Raw genomic sequence first — 16325 nt, forward strand, 5'->3', positions numbered from 1 at the left:
ATAGATTTTTGATGAGGATGTCAATATAATTCAGTAGAGATAACAGTCTTTCAACAAATAGTGCTAGACAATTGAATATCCACATGCAAAAACAAACAAAAAACAAGAATTTGGACACCTTAGTTAGTTAACTAATACATAAAAATTAACTCAAAATGGATCATACACCTAAAAATGTAAGAGCCAACACAAAAATCCCTTAGAAGAAAACCTAGGAGTATATGTCTAGGCAATGATTTCTTGGATATGATACAAAAGCACCAGTGACAAAAGGAAATACATATAATTTGAATTACAACAAAACTTTTTGTGCTTTGAATTGTATCATCAATAAAATTAAAAAAACAATATCCATTCAACAGGAGAAAATATTTGTAAATCATATTATATATTGGATTGGTATTCAGATTATTAAATAACTCTTACAACATGATTATAAGAGAACAATTTAAAAAATGGGCAAAGAGGGCACTTGGGTGGCACAGTCAGTTAAATGTCCAACTCTTGATTTCGGCTCAGGTCAGGATCTCACAGTACATGAGATCAAGCCCTGCTTTGGGTTCTGCACTGACAGCGTGGAGCCTGCTTGGGATTCTCTCTCCCTCTCTCTCTGTCCCTCCCCCCACTCTCTCTTTCTCAAAATAAATAAATAAATAAATAAATAAATAAATAAATAAATAAACTTAAAAAAATAAAAAGTATAAAAAGTAAAAAATGGGCAAAGGATTTGAATAGGCATTTCTCCAAAGAAGGCATACAAACAGCCAATAAGTACATGAAAAGATGTTCAACATTATTAGTCATTAGAGATATGCTAATTAAAACCACAGTGAAATGCCACTTCACACAACTAGGATAGATAAAATAAAAAAGATAACAGCAAGTGTTGCTGAGATGTGGAGAAACCATACATTGTATGGTTAGACTGTAAAATGGTACAGTTACTTTGGGAAATAGTATGGCAGGTCTTCAAATTGTTAAATATGGAGCTACTGTGTGACCCAATTATTCCACTCTTACCTATAAATCCAAGAGAAATGAAAACATGCATCCACACAAAAACTTGTACACAAATATTCATAGCACCATTATTGATAACAGCCCAAAGGTGGAAGCCATCCAAGTGGCTTTATCATACCAATTGATAAAGGAGGTATATCTAAACTATGTAATATTACTTGGCAATAAAAAAGTATGAAATACTGATGTAGCTAAAACATGGATGAATCATGAAAACATTTTTCCAAGTGAAAGCAGCTAAATACTACATTTTTCATGATACCATTGACATGAAAACCCAAAATAGGCAAATCTTTTTTTATTGTATTATTTATTTATTTTGAAAGAGAGAAACAGAGAAGAGAGAGAGAGAGTGTGTGCATGCGGGAGGGTCAGAGAGAGAGGAGAAGAGAGAGAATCCCAAACAGGCTCTGCGCTGTCAGCATGGAGCCTGATGCAGAGCTTGAATTCATGAATCATGAGATCATGACCTGAGCTGAAACCAAGAGTCAGATGCTTCACTGACTGAGCCACCCAGGGGCCCCAGAATAGGCAAATCTATAGAAAAAGAAAGTAGATTAGTTGTTATTCCAGAGTTTAGTAACTACTAGGTATAGGGTTTCTTTTTGGGGTGATAAAAATATTTGAGGGGTGCCTGGGTGGCTCAGTTGGTTAAGCATCTTACTCTTGATTTCGGCTCAGGTCATAATCTCACGGTTTGTAAGTCCCAACTCCGCATCAGGTTCAGCACTGACAGTGTGGAGCCTACTTTGGATTCTCTCTCTCCCTCTCTCTGCCCCTTCCCTGTGTGCTCGCTTGCTCTCTCTCTCTCATCAAGTAAATAAATAAACCTTAAAAAAATATTTTAAACTTAGATGGTAGAAATGCTGCACAAATCTGTGAATATACTAAAAGCTATTGAATCGTACACTTTATGTGGGTGAATTTTATGGTCTGAGGACTAAATCTCAATAAAGAAGTCTTTAAAAATGGGGTTGATATCTTCAAAATTAAAAAAAAAAAGCAATAGGCCTTGGGGATCAGGTGAAGCTAAGTTTGACTACCAGCTTCCCCACACACATTATATGGTCTTGGGCAAATTCCCATACTGCTCTGGATCTCAATAAATGGTAGCTTATCATCCAACTGGAAGGAAAGTAAAGAGATGTGAGGATATGCAGACTCGGGGTCACAGTCAAGGCAGAGCCAAGAGGATCCTCTGGGATGAAAGAGGCATATCCAAGACCACCAGCTAAATTTTGGTTCTTTTTCCCTGTCTATTCCCCAGCAGAAGGGACCTTTCCTAAATATCCCACACATGAGAGGGTCTCCAGAGCCATGTTATACAGTGGGTATTGACCTCAACTCTTCCAGTAGGCAAGAGCAGCATCCCTCCCATCAGACAGCAACACGTGCTCCTCCCTTCATCTCCCATCTTTGGCTAGACTTACAGCAGGAACAGAAGATTTACAGCATTAACAGAATGGAGGGAACAGAAGAAGGATGTTGACAATCACATTCCAAGCCATTTTCATCTCTCACTGCTTAATCAGGAAGGTCATTTTCTCCCCAGTGCCCAAAAGACATTAGATGCTTTGAGCTTTGCATTCTCAACAGTGTAATGGAAATAGATGTTGAATGCTAAAACATAAACATATGTATCATTCATAATGCATTCAGATGTTTTTCAATTATTCATGGTTCCTGAAAGTTATGTGACCTATCATGCATATATATCCAAGCAAAGTTTATATTAGAACCACAGTCTCAATGTACGCAATTCCAGCTCCTTGGCATTCCCGTCCATGGAATTAAAATTAAATGAGTCAGTGGTCAATAAAAGTTACATGTGATTTCCATAAAATTATCCATTGTATATTGCTCTAGGGTGGAGAAAGAAGGTTGCATGGAGTTGCTAAAGCTGAGAACACAGAATTCTTGCCTTCTGATGAGGGTGGTGGTGATGATTAGTCTGTCCTAAGAATGAATTCATTATTTCCCTGAATAATTGGTGGTCTTGGACTTACTTTTTGTCTAGGAAAAAAAAAAGTAATAACTCAGAGAGCCATGCTCTTTCTCTTCTAAGTCCTGTTTTCTTTAAGAAAGAAAGAAAAGAGAGAAAGAAAGAAAGAAAGAAAGAAAGAAAGAAAGAAAGAAAATAAAAAAGCCAGTGTTCTGGCCTCAAAAACACCACATTCTTCTGTTTTGGTGCTTGAATAAATTTGCATGTTAACATGAATGGTTCCAACTTTAAGAATGTAAAATTAAATGAAATTTGAATTCAAAGCCAAGATGGAGAAAAGACACATGCAAAAACAACAGATTTCCAATCTTGTTGATTTTTTTCAGGAACCAGATTAGGAAAGACATAAACACACACACACACACACACACACACACACACACACACACACAGTTTCAAAGAAGGGTGGCACTCAGAGAAGACAGGCACTGCCAAAGAGGAGCCCCCCACACTGTACCCCCAGCTCACACACACTATGCGTATTTACAGATCACAGCACAGATTCTGAAGCTCTGTTTTAATGTCTGAATGCCACCGTAAAACTCAGAAATAGGACTCGGAAGACATGTTCACCATCACATTCGTACTTGTGAAAGCCCACCCAGATAAAATGAAATGTAAGGAACTTTATATGAGTAGCTCAAGTGAACACAGGCATGAATTTGCCTCAGCTGGCCCTAAGAGCCATGTCTTGCTTGGACTTCTTCACTGCACTCGAAGGGCAGTATTGCATGTAGTGGTTAGATGCACAGACCGTCAGAGATGTACAGAATCCCAGATCTACTCACCATTTACTGGCTGGGTGACTTCTGGCAACTGACTTAAGCTATGAACATAACTTTTGTCATTAGTTTTCATTTGCCTAATAAGAGTGCCAGCATCATAAATTTACCATGAAAATAAGATAATATAATGCACTTAGAATGGCATCTAGGCTACAGCAAGCATTCGACAAGGGTTAACTGCCATTGTGCTAGTTAGTATGGTGGTAGTTATCATTATTAGGTATTTAGGTGATTCAGTCCTGCCCTGAAACTGTTTCTTTCTTCTCCAACCTACTCTCCCATTTTGGCCAGACACCACCATCCAGAAAGAGAGACAAATCAAGTCATGGCAAAAGCCTGCTCTGAGTGCAGGTCAACGGAATGTGTCATGAATCATCCCCTCCTGTCCCACTCCTGTCAACCTCTTCTCACAGCCCAGTCTCTGATGAAGGCATTCCAAATGAAATGACAAAGCACCTTCAGAAACGAAGAAGATGGCAAGCAACAAGCACCAGCAACTTACCTCATCTTCATCCTCAGCCATATTGGTGCCCAATTTCTGGACCACCGACTTGCCACTTGCCTTTAACATTTTCTCTCGAACTTTGGTTTCATACTCAGGCCGGGAGTGTTCCTAAAACCCAAGAGTCAAAGAGTAGTAGGTAAGCAGGCAGAAGAGCCCCTGGCCTGTGGGTGATAATCAGACACTACGAGTACGGTATAAAGTCAGGACTTAGGATCGAATGCTATTTGGATATGAACACCACACACGATCACAAGGAGTCTAGACCAGGAACACAATGTGGGGGAGAGGGAAGGAACACACAATAGTTGTTACCACACTGAAAACCAAACCTGGGCACGTTCCTGGGGATGGCGCCAGTGTTGAGAAAGGAGAGAGGAAACATTAACTGGGCAGCTGATACAAACAGAAGCATCTGGTTGTCCTACTAACTATCCTCATACCTCAAACTTTAAGTTTCAATGAGCCAAATCCCAGCCAGAGAAACAGATGTGCCCCACAGCTGGGAGTTAGGGCAACAGCAAAACTTCCTGCTCCATTATTCTGCAAGCTAAAATGGCGACCAATAAACATCAAAGCTAAAGATGGCCACAGGGAATCTTAAAACTCACTTGCCTGAACCTGTTTCCTGTACAACCTAGGTGAGTAACTCATTGGCAAGTACACCAATGCTCAAGAGATATCACTGAGCCATTCAGCAATATAAACCTGAATAGTGAGTCACCAGGCAGGGGAAAGAGACTAACTAATCAAGAGGACTACGGTCAAACCAATGCAGATGCTGAAGCAGGAAGATGCAGGACTTACTTCAAAGAGAATTTAACAGTGTACACCTGGCCTCATTGGCAGGTCTTCCCTGCAGTGTCCAAGGATAAATATCTACAGGTGTGAGGACTTCATGTTCCCGCATCATTTATCGATAACTTGTAGGCAAGGGTTCAGGCACTGGCTCACAGTTGACCCAGAGTACACACATTTCTTTACACTGCTCAGACGTCAGAGATTCCAAAAGCCAAACAAGCTAGGCTCCTGACCAATCTTTGGCTTACCCAGGACATTCATAACATTGGAGAGGGGAAACCATGCATGTGACTTATAAGCATAACCACTGCAACAGGGGGTGATGCTATTGAAGGGTTTTAAGGCACCCTGTCATTACCAATCTCCAAGGATGCATCAGCCCCGTCCCTTCCAGGACTTGTCTGTGGCAGCATGCCTGGGGGAATCTCCTTCCTCTTGAATAGCCTAGAGTTGCATAGTTTGTACCACAGATAGTTCTCAATTATGTATATTTCTTTTATTTTTTCCTAGCTGTTTTGCGTGTGAGAGTCTCCTAATATGAGGATCTGCTACCAAAACTGTCTTATTTTGTATTTTTCACAGTAATTAGCACCATGCAAAGCACCCGGGAATCTCTAAATGCTTGTGAAGCTCACTGATTTTGTCTCTCACCTTCATCCATTCTCTACCACATCATCTCCTAATGTGTGTGCCAAAAGAGTTTTAGCTAAAAAGGGATTTCAGGGTCTAAGAGATTGGAAAAGCCCATACAAGGTATCACCTGAGAGTCACAATGAGCATATTAGAAGCTCTGAACAGTTTTACTGTGAAGACACTTGCTTAATTTTTTTAAAGCCACCATTTCTTACAAAAAATCCCTTTGCTCCAACAATTAACATCCTATAGGAATACTTTGAGAAATGGGGTTTGAAATTGTCCTCCATGGCCTCTGAAATCTGGCCACTTTGTATCTATATTATTTCCATGGAAGATTTTTTATTTTTTTAATGTTTATTTCTGAGAGAGAGAGAGAGAGAGAGAGAGAGAGCAAGCATGGGAGGTAGAGGGGCAGAGAGAGAAGGAGACATAGAATCTGAAGCAGGCTCCAGGCTCTGAGCTGTCACCACAGAGCCTGATGTGGGGCTTGAACTCATGGAGTACAAGATCATGATCTGAGCTGAAGTCAGATGCTTAACCGACTGAGCCACCCAGGTGCCCCTCCATGGAAGATTTTAATTAAAAAATCACAGCAATATCCTTTTGGTGAGTACCATAATGTGGATTCTAACCCCCCACAAGCTAGAGTTGTTTCTACCTTTCATACCCTAAAAAGGGGCTGAGGAACTTTCCCTAATTGACTAGGAGGCTGCTCTCAACCTGCCTCTGACTTTCCAAAGACATGCCATGCCATCAGGCATGTCTCCGCATTCCTCTAGTGGTGGCTATGGCTCACCTCACCCCACACTGGGCCCCCATTCAGAACCCCTCCTCTGTTTGGAACAAGCCGAGCATTCTTGGTGCATAAACAGGAGTCCAAGACTCTCAAAGCAGAGTTAGGCTGCTCTGCATTCTAGCTGAGGCAGGTCAGACAAGGATCTCTCTGTTGGTAGCCAAGAAGGTCAGGTGAGGTTACAGAATTCTTCAAAGGCAGAGGGCTAGACAACTGAGCTCACGGCCAGAGCAGAATCTAGTCCCTGTGAGGGTTGCTCCAATGCACCCAGCCATGGATAGGTCCTTCTTATTTCTGATGTTCCCCATACACGGCCTCTCTGGATTGGTGGTCTGATGCAAAATCATCACAAACATATAACTCCTCCCACCAAGACTCCGGGAAATATTTCCCAAGGCTACTTCCACCTGGTTGGTCTCCTCAGGAACTGGCTGAAGGATGGCACCAGGCCAACTCAGGACCAACCTTCTCTGAGATGATCTAAAGAGGTAAATCCAGAGATATGTTCCACAAATGCCTTCATCAAGAGTTCCCAAGCTCCTACTGTGCTCTGAGCCTTTTTCCAAGCTCTGAGGTCACAATGGGTCCCTCCTCTTGAGGAGATTATCTTCAAGTGGAGGAAGGTGACAGTAAGCAAACACACACATAAGAAACCAGCAGATAGGGATAAGAACAACAGAAGAAATAAAATAGGATGGCTGCTTTAGAATGGGGATTCTGAGAAGGCCAGTCAGAGGAGGGTAATGTTTTGGTATGGAAAAGTCAAGAAAGGATAGGCCATGTGGAGACTGCAGCATTCTAGGCAGAGGTGACAGCCAGTGCAAAGACTAGAATGAGCATGGGAAAGAATGAAGGTCTACATGGCTGGAAGGTCTGAGCAAGGAGGAGAATGACATGTGCTGAGGTCAGAAAAGGCAGGTAGAGGATTTTGCTTCCTATGTAATAGGAAACCAGCTGGGTCATCTAAAGCTTGATATGACAGATGAGGGATGGGAGAGAGATTGAGGAGAGGATATCTGTGTTCAGACAAGGCCACACTCTCTAAGAGGAACACCTGGGGTCTGACAGAAGCTAATGAGGCAAATGAGGCCCACTGAGCTGAAGATCATCCCACCTCACAGGGAAAGACTCTTGAGATCTTGCAGGCCTCCCTTCAACAAGAACAGAATCCAAAGTAAATCCCTTGAGGTCCCCTTGCTGGTTCCACAGGGAAGCCCCTCAGGCAGGAGACACACTGACTCAAGAAGTTGGCTCTTGGGTTTGGTTTTTCACGTCCTTCCCTGCCCTGAAAGAAAGCAGTCTCTAGCCTCCTTCCACTTCTCCCTGGTTTACAACCTAGACTTGAGGCATCCCACTTGTTTAACCCTTCCTGGGGTGGCCTACGTGGTGGGTTCCCCCCAGGTGGGAAGGACAGAGGGGAAATGAGCCTTTGTCCCGGTGAGTTAACCACTCTCCTCTCCCCTGAGGAGGTAAGTGTTTCCTAGTGAAGACCACGGGGAAGCATAACATCTTAGGACTACAGACAGCTGACCATGGGAATATTCCTGATTCCTAGAGATACCATCTGGTTAAAATAGAAATAACTTCTAATCATGACCTCCAAGGGCCCCTGCCTCCCTCTCCCCAATGCCCAAGTCATACCCGCCATCCTCTTGCTCCTCGCCTGAATGTAGGTTAAACCTGCCCACGACACTTCAGATAAGGAATCTTGTAAAGTCATAAACACCTTCCTATCCTGCCCTCCATGACTTCCCATAACCTACAGGAGATGCACAGCAGCCATCAGTAACCGCCCCGACCTGAGTGCATGCCTATATTTGTTGCTTTGTCCACCACTACATCCCCAAACCTGTTCCCACAGCCAACTGCACCTTCCCTCATCTCACTGTTTCTGATCTATACCCCTAGCTTCCCGGATCAAGACTTCTGCCTGTTGTTTCCTCCTGTGGGTACCCTTTCTTCCCTTTGAAATTTTCTTCAATGGAATTTGACCAGTCTTCAAAACTCTGATAAAAACAAAACAAATTTTTAAAAAGGCATTTCTTCTTCTGGCTACATTAGCCAGAAGGAATTTCTATCACATATTTACCATTGTGTTCTAAATATTAGAGACCAGACAGCACCCTAGTTGAATAGAACCCTTTGGAGATGCTCAGAGACCACCCGACATAATTCCATATTGCATATCAAAACTTGGTACATAGTTGGTGCTTACTGGGTATGTTCAGACTGAACTGAACTTAAAGTGTGTTTGATATCCTAGTTTGAAATATAAACACATTAAAGGAAAAGACAAGGTTGTCCTCCCTTCCTCTCAGCCATGCCTGACCCTGGGCTTGCACACTCAGGGCACACCAACCATGCTGTAGAACCAACCTGCCTTGCAGTAACCTCACCCATCAGGAGTGACCAGAGCCCATGAGGACCACCTCATTGTGATAAACCAAGTCTTGGCCAGACCACTCTCACCCTGCACATGAGTTCCTGAAATCATGTACCTCCCATGAAGTTACCACTGCTCACTGGGTTCATCAGAAAACAGGAAACCTGGCTACTAAAAGAAAATGGATCATATGGCCACCCCTGGCAGGGGCTGTGACTGAGATTTTGAGGGAACTGAGTCACAACCAATGCCTTTCTCTGTGTGAATGTGTTTATACCTCCTAACAGAGACTTGCTGGCATCCTCAGCTCTACTTAGCCCACACACTTAGCTGGTCTCTGGCCCCAGGCAGGCTTGGATGCCAGGATGTTTCCTCTTCTCTTCTTTGGAGACATGCTAGGCCCTTCACTAGGAGAGTGGGAGCTCCCGCCACCACTACCCCCACACCTGGCCATAATTCCCCGGTCTCTCTCTCTGCTGAAGCAACTGGAACCAACAGGATGTCCCAATCAGGTCACACCCACAGTCCCACTTCTACAGCTCTTTTATTGGAAGCACTCATTTGGGCATTCTCCCCCAAGAAAGGCAACTGCCTTCATTATTCTCTGTTGCTTATCTTCTTCATTTGTATCCTCTCTGAAGGTAGAATCCACATGCACATTCCCTGATTTGCCATGGAACCCATGATGCCGTCAGTCCCTGGGCATATGTTCAACGCACAGGACTGGAATACAGTGAGCCCATGTACTCAGTGCATGGTAATGGAATGCCCACCTGCCCAATTATAGCATCAAGGAGAAGAAATGATGTCATGCTACAGACATAGGGACTCACAAAGATCCCGAGTGTAAGGCGAGGCACATCAATTACTATGGGAGAATACAGAAAAGGCCTGCTCTCCATGTAGCCGCCATAATGCTTGTGGCCAGCCTTTGCATGTGGGTACTCAGGCAAATGCAAGTGCCCCTTGATCTTTCTAGACACCGTTCCCAGTACCTCATCAACAATGTCCACGATATCAGGAGTGCCTACCCAATATTCACATTTATTGTTCAGTCACTGGTAGTGTGTGGAAACAGATAAGAACTGTGAGCAACCATGCACACACTACTCATTGCCAGTTTGCCAACATCAGGACTGTGGACCTGGTTCTCATAAGAGCCCAGGGGGATGGCTGATTTGTTTTCAGTCTTTTCAATATCATCTGTCCATAAAACTAGACTCCAGAAGAGCCTACCCTTTGCCCTTAGCTCATCCTCCAGTTTCACACATGCTGTACTGGCTTATAATAGTTCAGTGGTTCTTCTTCCACAGGCATCAAAGGCAATCAGCTTCTGGCACCCACACCTCTCCCTTGACCCTCAGTAGGCTTACATATGCATGCTCTGGGCTACATGAGAGTGATTCCTACCCTTTGGCTTCATGCACACTAGCAGCCATGACATGAGAGACAGAATTAAATCTCAAAAGTTAAGTCCCAAAGCTACCATAAGGCTTTTCTCTTACACCACCTCTTTTTCCACCTGACTACCTATCAGGTCCAATGTTTTATAGCTCAAGAGAAGAGTGGAGATTTGAACTCTTGGCCTCAGTGCCTATCAACCACAGCTAAGACCATGGAGCCAATGGATTGATGTGGCAGCAAATGTTAAGTGGTCATCTCACTCAAGAAGATCTATTTCCAGGGTGAAACCAAGAAAGGACCCAGAGAAGTATGCAAGGAAACTCACTTCTTCCTCTTCTATCCCAGTCAGGTCCCAGAAGTAGCCCAGTCGCATCTGCAATCTCTTCCAGTTTTCAAGAAACATGGTAGCTTAAAAAGAGAGAAAAAGTTCTATTAATTTTAAAGGGAAGATTTTGAGTACACTTTAGGTTCCCCAACGGAGGTGAAGGATAAACATACTGATTTCAAATTTAGGGTCTCTCTTTAAAGCACTTATTCCCTTCCTTCTATTTCTAGCTGGAACTGATCAAAACATTCCACATCCCTGACTGTTCACTCCATATATTTAAAGGGAGATACACATGCACACATGCTTGCGTGCTCCTTTCCCACTTCTAGATTATGAGGAGAGGGTAAACACAGACCTCAAGACATGAAGGAGGGAGGGAAGGATGAAGAAAATAAGACTGGAAGGGTCTATAGTCTTTCTTGACAAGCCTCATCTTGCCTCCACACACATTCTTTCTTCCTGCACCTTCCTCAGCTGGCTCTCACTCTCCATCTTTCCTTCCGTCCCCAGCACCCCTTCCCTTCTCTGGGCCCCACTCATCCCAACCTGAGGTCATGTAACAGTCTCCTAACTGACCCCAGTCTCAGCCTTCTGAGCCACCCTGCATGTGGCTCATGGAGCAATCTCCCCTAAGTGACGTTCACCCATTCCTCCATTTGTTCGACAAGTAGCTGCTGTGCGCCTCCCACACCGGCATGCCGGTTGGTCTGCCTGCTCCAGCCGCAGCCCCTTAAAGGGATAGCCCAACACGCCCCAGGGAGAACCAACACCCATGGGCTTGTGATACCAGGACTGAACACCTAACACCTGCTGATGGAGCAAGCCGATTCTCTCTTTTGATAACTGAAACTAAGAGACACGAAGAGAAGCAGACATGGGACGAGCCATGCAGCACCTGAACAGAGGAAGGGCCATGGTTTCCGGTAGCTCCTCCAGCTCCAGTTCCCCAGACACCTGGCTGCCTGTCATTACCTGCATCCATGAGCTTGCTTCTTGCTTTCTTACAACAAATCTCTTGTTATCTGAGCAAGCTTGAACCAATTTCCAATCTTGCAAAAAGAACCAGGCCTGACTAAGGTCATCTGTAACATATACAACACTGTTCTAGACATCATGAGGGAGATCAAGGGAAACTAACGTGGATTTGCTCTCAAACTGTTTACAGTCTATGGGGAGAGACTGTCAATAACTAAAATACAAGGCATGGAGTGAGCAGGGCCTAAAGAACAGCACAGATAAGAGCTGTGGACATGCAGCAGTGGGAGCGCTAGCTGCCAGAGAAACCACCTGAGTGGAGTCGAAAACAATGGCATTTGGGCTGTGAAGAAGGGGTGGGAAGAGGGCAGATGCCCACTCTCCCCCATCTAAACTTTCAATGGCTCCTTATTGCCTAGTTCTTCTCTCTGGATGGGGGGATCCTGTATATGCGGCCCAACCCATCTGTCTGAATCCATTCCCTCGGTTTGTCAACACACAACCTCACACTTGCACTGCTGCTAAGGTCACCTCCTTGTTGCCCTCCTCGTCCCCAACTCATGCACACTGTCCCGCTCTCCTATGGTGCCCTCCACTGTCTATCCTCATCCTTTGCTGAACCACTCAAGCCCCACCTCGTCCATAGGATCAGGCTTGGGACACCCTCTCCTCCACACTCCTAATTGTCCTTTAGATCTGGTGCCCTGGACAAAAAGGAAAGTGACACTCCTGAGGCCACCCCCTCACCTGGACACCAAGCATGGGAAGAGCCTGGGCACCTGTTGCTGCACCATGCAGAGCAGTGCAGTAACAGGGCCATAAATTTCCTCAGCTCTTAGCTGCCTGTCTACCAAGGGCACAGCACAGAACTAAGCAGAACACCTACAGACCAGCTGAATGTGCAGTTGCTAAAGGCTATGTTTGTTTTACTTGGCACCTACATTACACTGCATGGGTTCATGCAGTTTCTCCTGTGGATTTGAGGCTTCTTAATGTCAGTGCATCGTGACCTCCCAACCCTGGCATTGGCCTGGGGATGCCCTGAGAACAAGGTGGAGAGGAGGGCGTCCCTCCTTTGCCTACGCTCTTCTCAGCGCCTGAGGAGGGCTCTGCATACAGTGGGACTCAGAGTGCTTCCTGACTGCCATCTCTATGAAGCAGACAAGTCTGACCATGTGAACAGAGGAGAGGGGCAAAGAAGTCACCGCAGAGGAGCCATGAGGACAAGGGAGGACTGTCATAACGACGAAGAGCGGCTCACAGCTCCTGGTGTGTATTACACGCCAGGGACTATGTTAAGTGCTCCACACATATCTCATTCACTTCTCACGGGAACACTACAGGGTAAGTATCCCTTCACCCACCTCACAGATGAGCATAATGAGGCCTAAAGGTTAAGAGCCTTGCTCCAGGTATACAGCACCTTAGTTAAGAGTGCCGACTTTGGTGGGGCACCTGGATGGCTCAGTCGGTTGAGCATCAGTGAGTTCAAGCCCCCCATCGGACTCCCTGCTGTCACTCACCAACCCCCCCCTGCCCCCCGCCAAGCCTGCTTTGGATCCTCTGTCTCCCCCTCTCTCTGCCCCTCCCCTGGCTGTGCTCGCTTTCTCAAAAATAAATAAAACTTAAGAACAAAACAAAAAAACAAAACAAAACAGAGTGCTGACTTTTGTGACCAGGAGCCAGATCCACACTGTCTGGCCATGGACCCTCAGCTGGTAAGGGGCAGAACTGAGACACACACATCTAGGACTGCCTGGCTCCTAAGACAGTGTCCTTAACTTCTATTCAGAACAGAGTCCAGAAACCCTGTCCCGTTACTTCCCTTTTCAATAGAGCTTCACTCACTTTCCAAAGTTCCCTGGAGTCTGAAGCCGGACGACAGAGGAACCAGGAGCTGGGCGTGAAGACTCCCACAGACCCAGACCCTGCCAGACTAGCACCTTCCACGCAGCCCTGGCTCAGCAGCCCCCACTCCTGCTCCACTGACAGAGAATCTCTCTGCAAAGTGCCACTTCTCCCCAGCCTTCCTCCTGGCAGGTTGGGCCCCAGCCCAGGCCCACGCAGCACAGCATCATTGATCATAATAATCATGGTAATGAGAGGCAGTACTATTATTTTTAATTGTAATTTGCAGGCAATTGTGCCCAGCGGCTCTTGGCTGCCGCAACCAAATACACAATCACATAAAACACAGCAAGGCTGTTAAAAAACACAACCGAACCCCACGCTATGCCAGGAAGCTCTGACGCATCCCACCCTTCCTGCTTTCCCCGCACGGCCACAGGAGGGGGAGGGAGAGGAGCGGGGGTGGGGGCAGTAAATTATGGCAGATCCCGGGGGTGGGGGGTTGAGAGGCATCTGTTAATTACAGCTATTGAGGAAAGAGGAGAGGTGGTTGTTGGGGCTTGAGAGTGGGAAAAGTACAATTGAAAACCAAGTTTGTCTATGACAAGGGATTACAGATCCTAGGAAAAGTCTGTAAGGGATCATGGGTCTGGCGTTATTAAGCTTTAGTTATTCAGTCATGGGCATCTCTTAAGACAAATTGGTGGGAATTAGGACTGTAATATATCAAAAAATATGTGTTCCAGGTTCCAAATGAGTTCCAGTGAATTTGGGGGTAGTTATGAGATGCCATGCTTGACAAGGAGCCACAGAGCTGCAGCCCAAGATGCCCCAGGCAACAAGCTTCAGCTTCAGCCAGTTCTACTGAACCCCTCCTGTGAACTATTCCAGGGCCAAATGGTACTAAGTGCCACTTCCTCCTACTCCCTGTCCCTACTTCTGTGGACTGACTACTGCCCATGTGCTCCTGGGTACTGGCTATTCCACCTGATAACAGAAAATAGAGTGTCCCCTGGAAATGTTTCTTGGTGACCTAGTAATATGGTGGTCTTTCCAGTCTGGTTCTATCTCCACCCAAGTAGAGGTCCCTACAGGGGACAGAGAACGCTTGTGTTAGGTACTCCCAACACTACTGACAACAGACCTCTCCCTGTCCCCTCTTCACACTTTCGGGAATGTGTGACTCATGGTCCCATCCTGGCATGTCCTTCAGGCGCCATGGAGTCAGTGATAATCAAGTATCCTCTGCAGAAGGATCATGGCCCTGCTGCTCTGCAATCCAATGGGGAAGCTAAGGGCTTGTGTATCCAACAATGAGGAAAAAGTAAAAGGTAGCTACTCAAGATGGACTGAAATGTGTTGACTCTGTTCCTTGTATGATACACGTGGGTGTGTCTTCTTGGAAATGTCCAGTTACCACAGGGTTATTATTCCAGGTTATTCCATTCCAGTTTGTGAAGAGAAGTGTGTGTGTGTGTGTGTGTGTGTGTGTGTGTGGTCAGATGGCTATGGCCCAGAGAAAGTTTATTACCCTAATACTCTGGGGGTAAGGGAGGAGAAGGAAAATGATGAAACTATCTGTTCTTTACAAATCCCTTTGGTGGAAATACTGACAATACTTCTCTGGCATTAAGTAAAATCTCTAACATCTACACTCATGGTATCCTGGAAATTGCACTGAACCTGGAGTCAGGAGACCAGGTTTAGGCCCATCTTGACCACCAGCTACCTTGGTGACCATGGCAGTCACCCCACCACTCTGAGTGTTATACTGAATATCTATGACTTTACATATCTTAGTAGATAAACCTGGAGCACCTTACAGGTGTGCTAGGGGTTTTCAAACATGCATTGGTTCAAATTCTGAATAGATCATATGTGAGATTAAAACAAGATTAACATCCTATATGCTTTTAAAATATATATAAAGCCGTGGAGGGTACTCCTAGGTCTATTCACATGTATAAGAGAGAAAGCTACTGTCCCTAAAATACTTATTGAGGTATAAGTATTAAATACTAAAGGACATAAATCAAAGGGTATGGGCTTCAGAGCATGGTCACTGTAACCACTTAAAGATATCACCAATATAAGCAAGGCTCATGGTGACCACTTACCCCACAGAGCCATGAAGATGGAGAAGAAGACGGTGGCAGGGTTGTCAAACAGGTGGCTCGCCTTTGCTGTACCACAGGCTGAGCTGAGGTTCCAGTAATCACAGGACTTGTCACACAGGGGACACATGGTGAAGGCATTCTGCTGGTCACACATCTCTTTGCTGCAGTTGAGAGAGGCTGCTGGGTCAAGTGGAAGTCAAGGAGGACCCACCCCAAGCAAATCACCCTGAAAACATCTCCCACTTCCAAATCCATGGCTAAGCTTATCAACTCCATAGGTGAGGTGTGTTAGAGATGCTGGAATTGGATTCTTTGCCATGAGAGTTTTACTTCTGCATTTTGTCAAAGAAACGGATGGGCCACTTCTGAGGTGTGGATCCCCCTGTCACTAGGAGTGTCCTAATTAGTGAGCATCTGTCAGAGATGTTGTACACTGAGTGATGCCTTATAAAGTCCCCTCAAAATGTGCTGCATCTATGAGGTTGGTGGGGAGCACCGATGACTCTGAATCCATCACCTGCCTGAAGTCCGATTCCACCACCATCATATCAAGCCCAGGTTATCTTCTTAAACCCTGATGGCTGCCCCAAACAGGTGTGGGACTGGTCATGGGGAGAAGCAAACCAAGAGTCTGGCTGGATCAACACAAGCTCTTACTTCTTTCTAAAGAAGCCACGGGAAGAAGAATGGAGTCAGAGCTGGGTTGGAAGTCTCTTTCTAAGTGCATCAGC

The 16325-nt window shown here is 45.2% G+C and overlaps 1 protein-coding gene across 1 annotated transcript in view; it reads right to left on the bottom strand.

Annotated features, from left to right (window-relative positions):
- Positions 1 to 16325, bottom strand: part of ANO2 (anoctamin 2) — a 312785-nt gene that overhangs the window by 139448 nt on the left and 157012 nt on the right. Inside the window, exons 11-14 of the mRNA XM_047066263.1 lie at positions 15595 to 15755; positions 10652 to 10734; positions 4642 to 4653; positions 4310 to 4420 (exon numbers count right to left, since the gene is read on the bottom strand). Of these exons, the coding sequence (XP_046922219.1) occupies positions 4310 to 4420; positions 4642 to 4653; positions 10652 to 10734; positions 15595 to 15755 (367 nt within the window). The remainder of the gene's footprint in view (positions 1 to 4309; positions 4421 to 4641; positions 4654 to 10651; positions 10735 to 15594; positions 15756 to 16325) is intronic.

Source organism: Lynx rufus, unplaced genomic scaffold (assembly GCF_022079265.1).
Source record: "Lynx rufus isolate CCGP_SWC_20201006 ecotype Redwood Valley unplaced genomic scaffold, mLynRuf1.p SCAF_7, whole genome shotgun sequence".
Classification (NCBI taxonomy): Eukaryota; Metazoa; Chordata; class Mammalia; order Carnivora; family Felidae; genus Lynx; species Lynx rufus.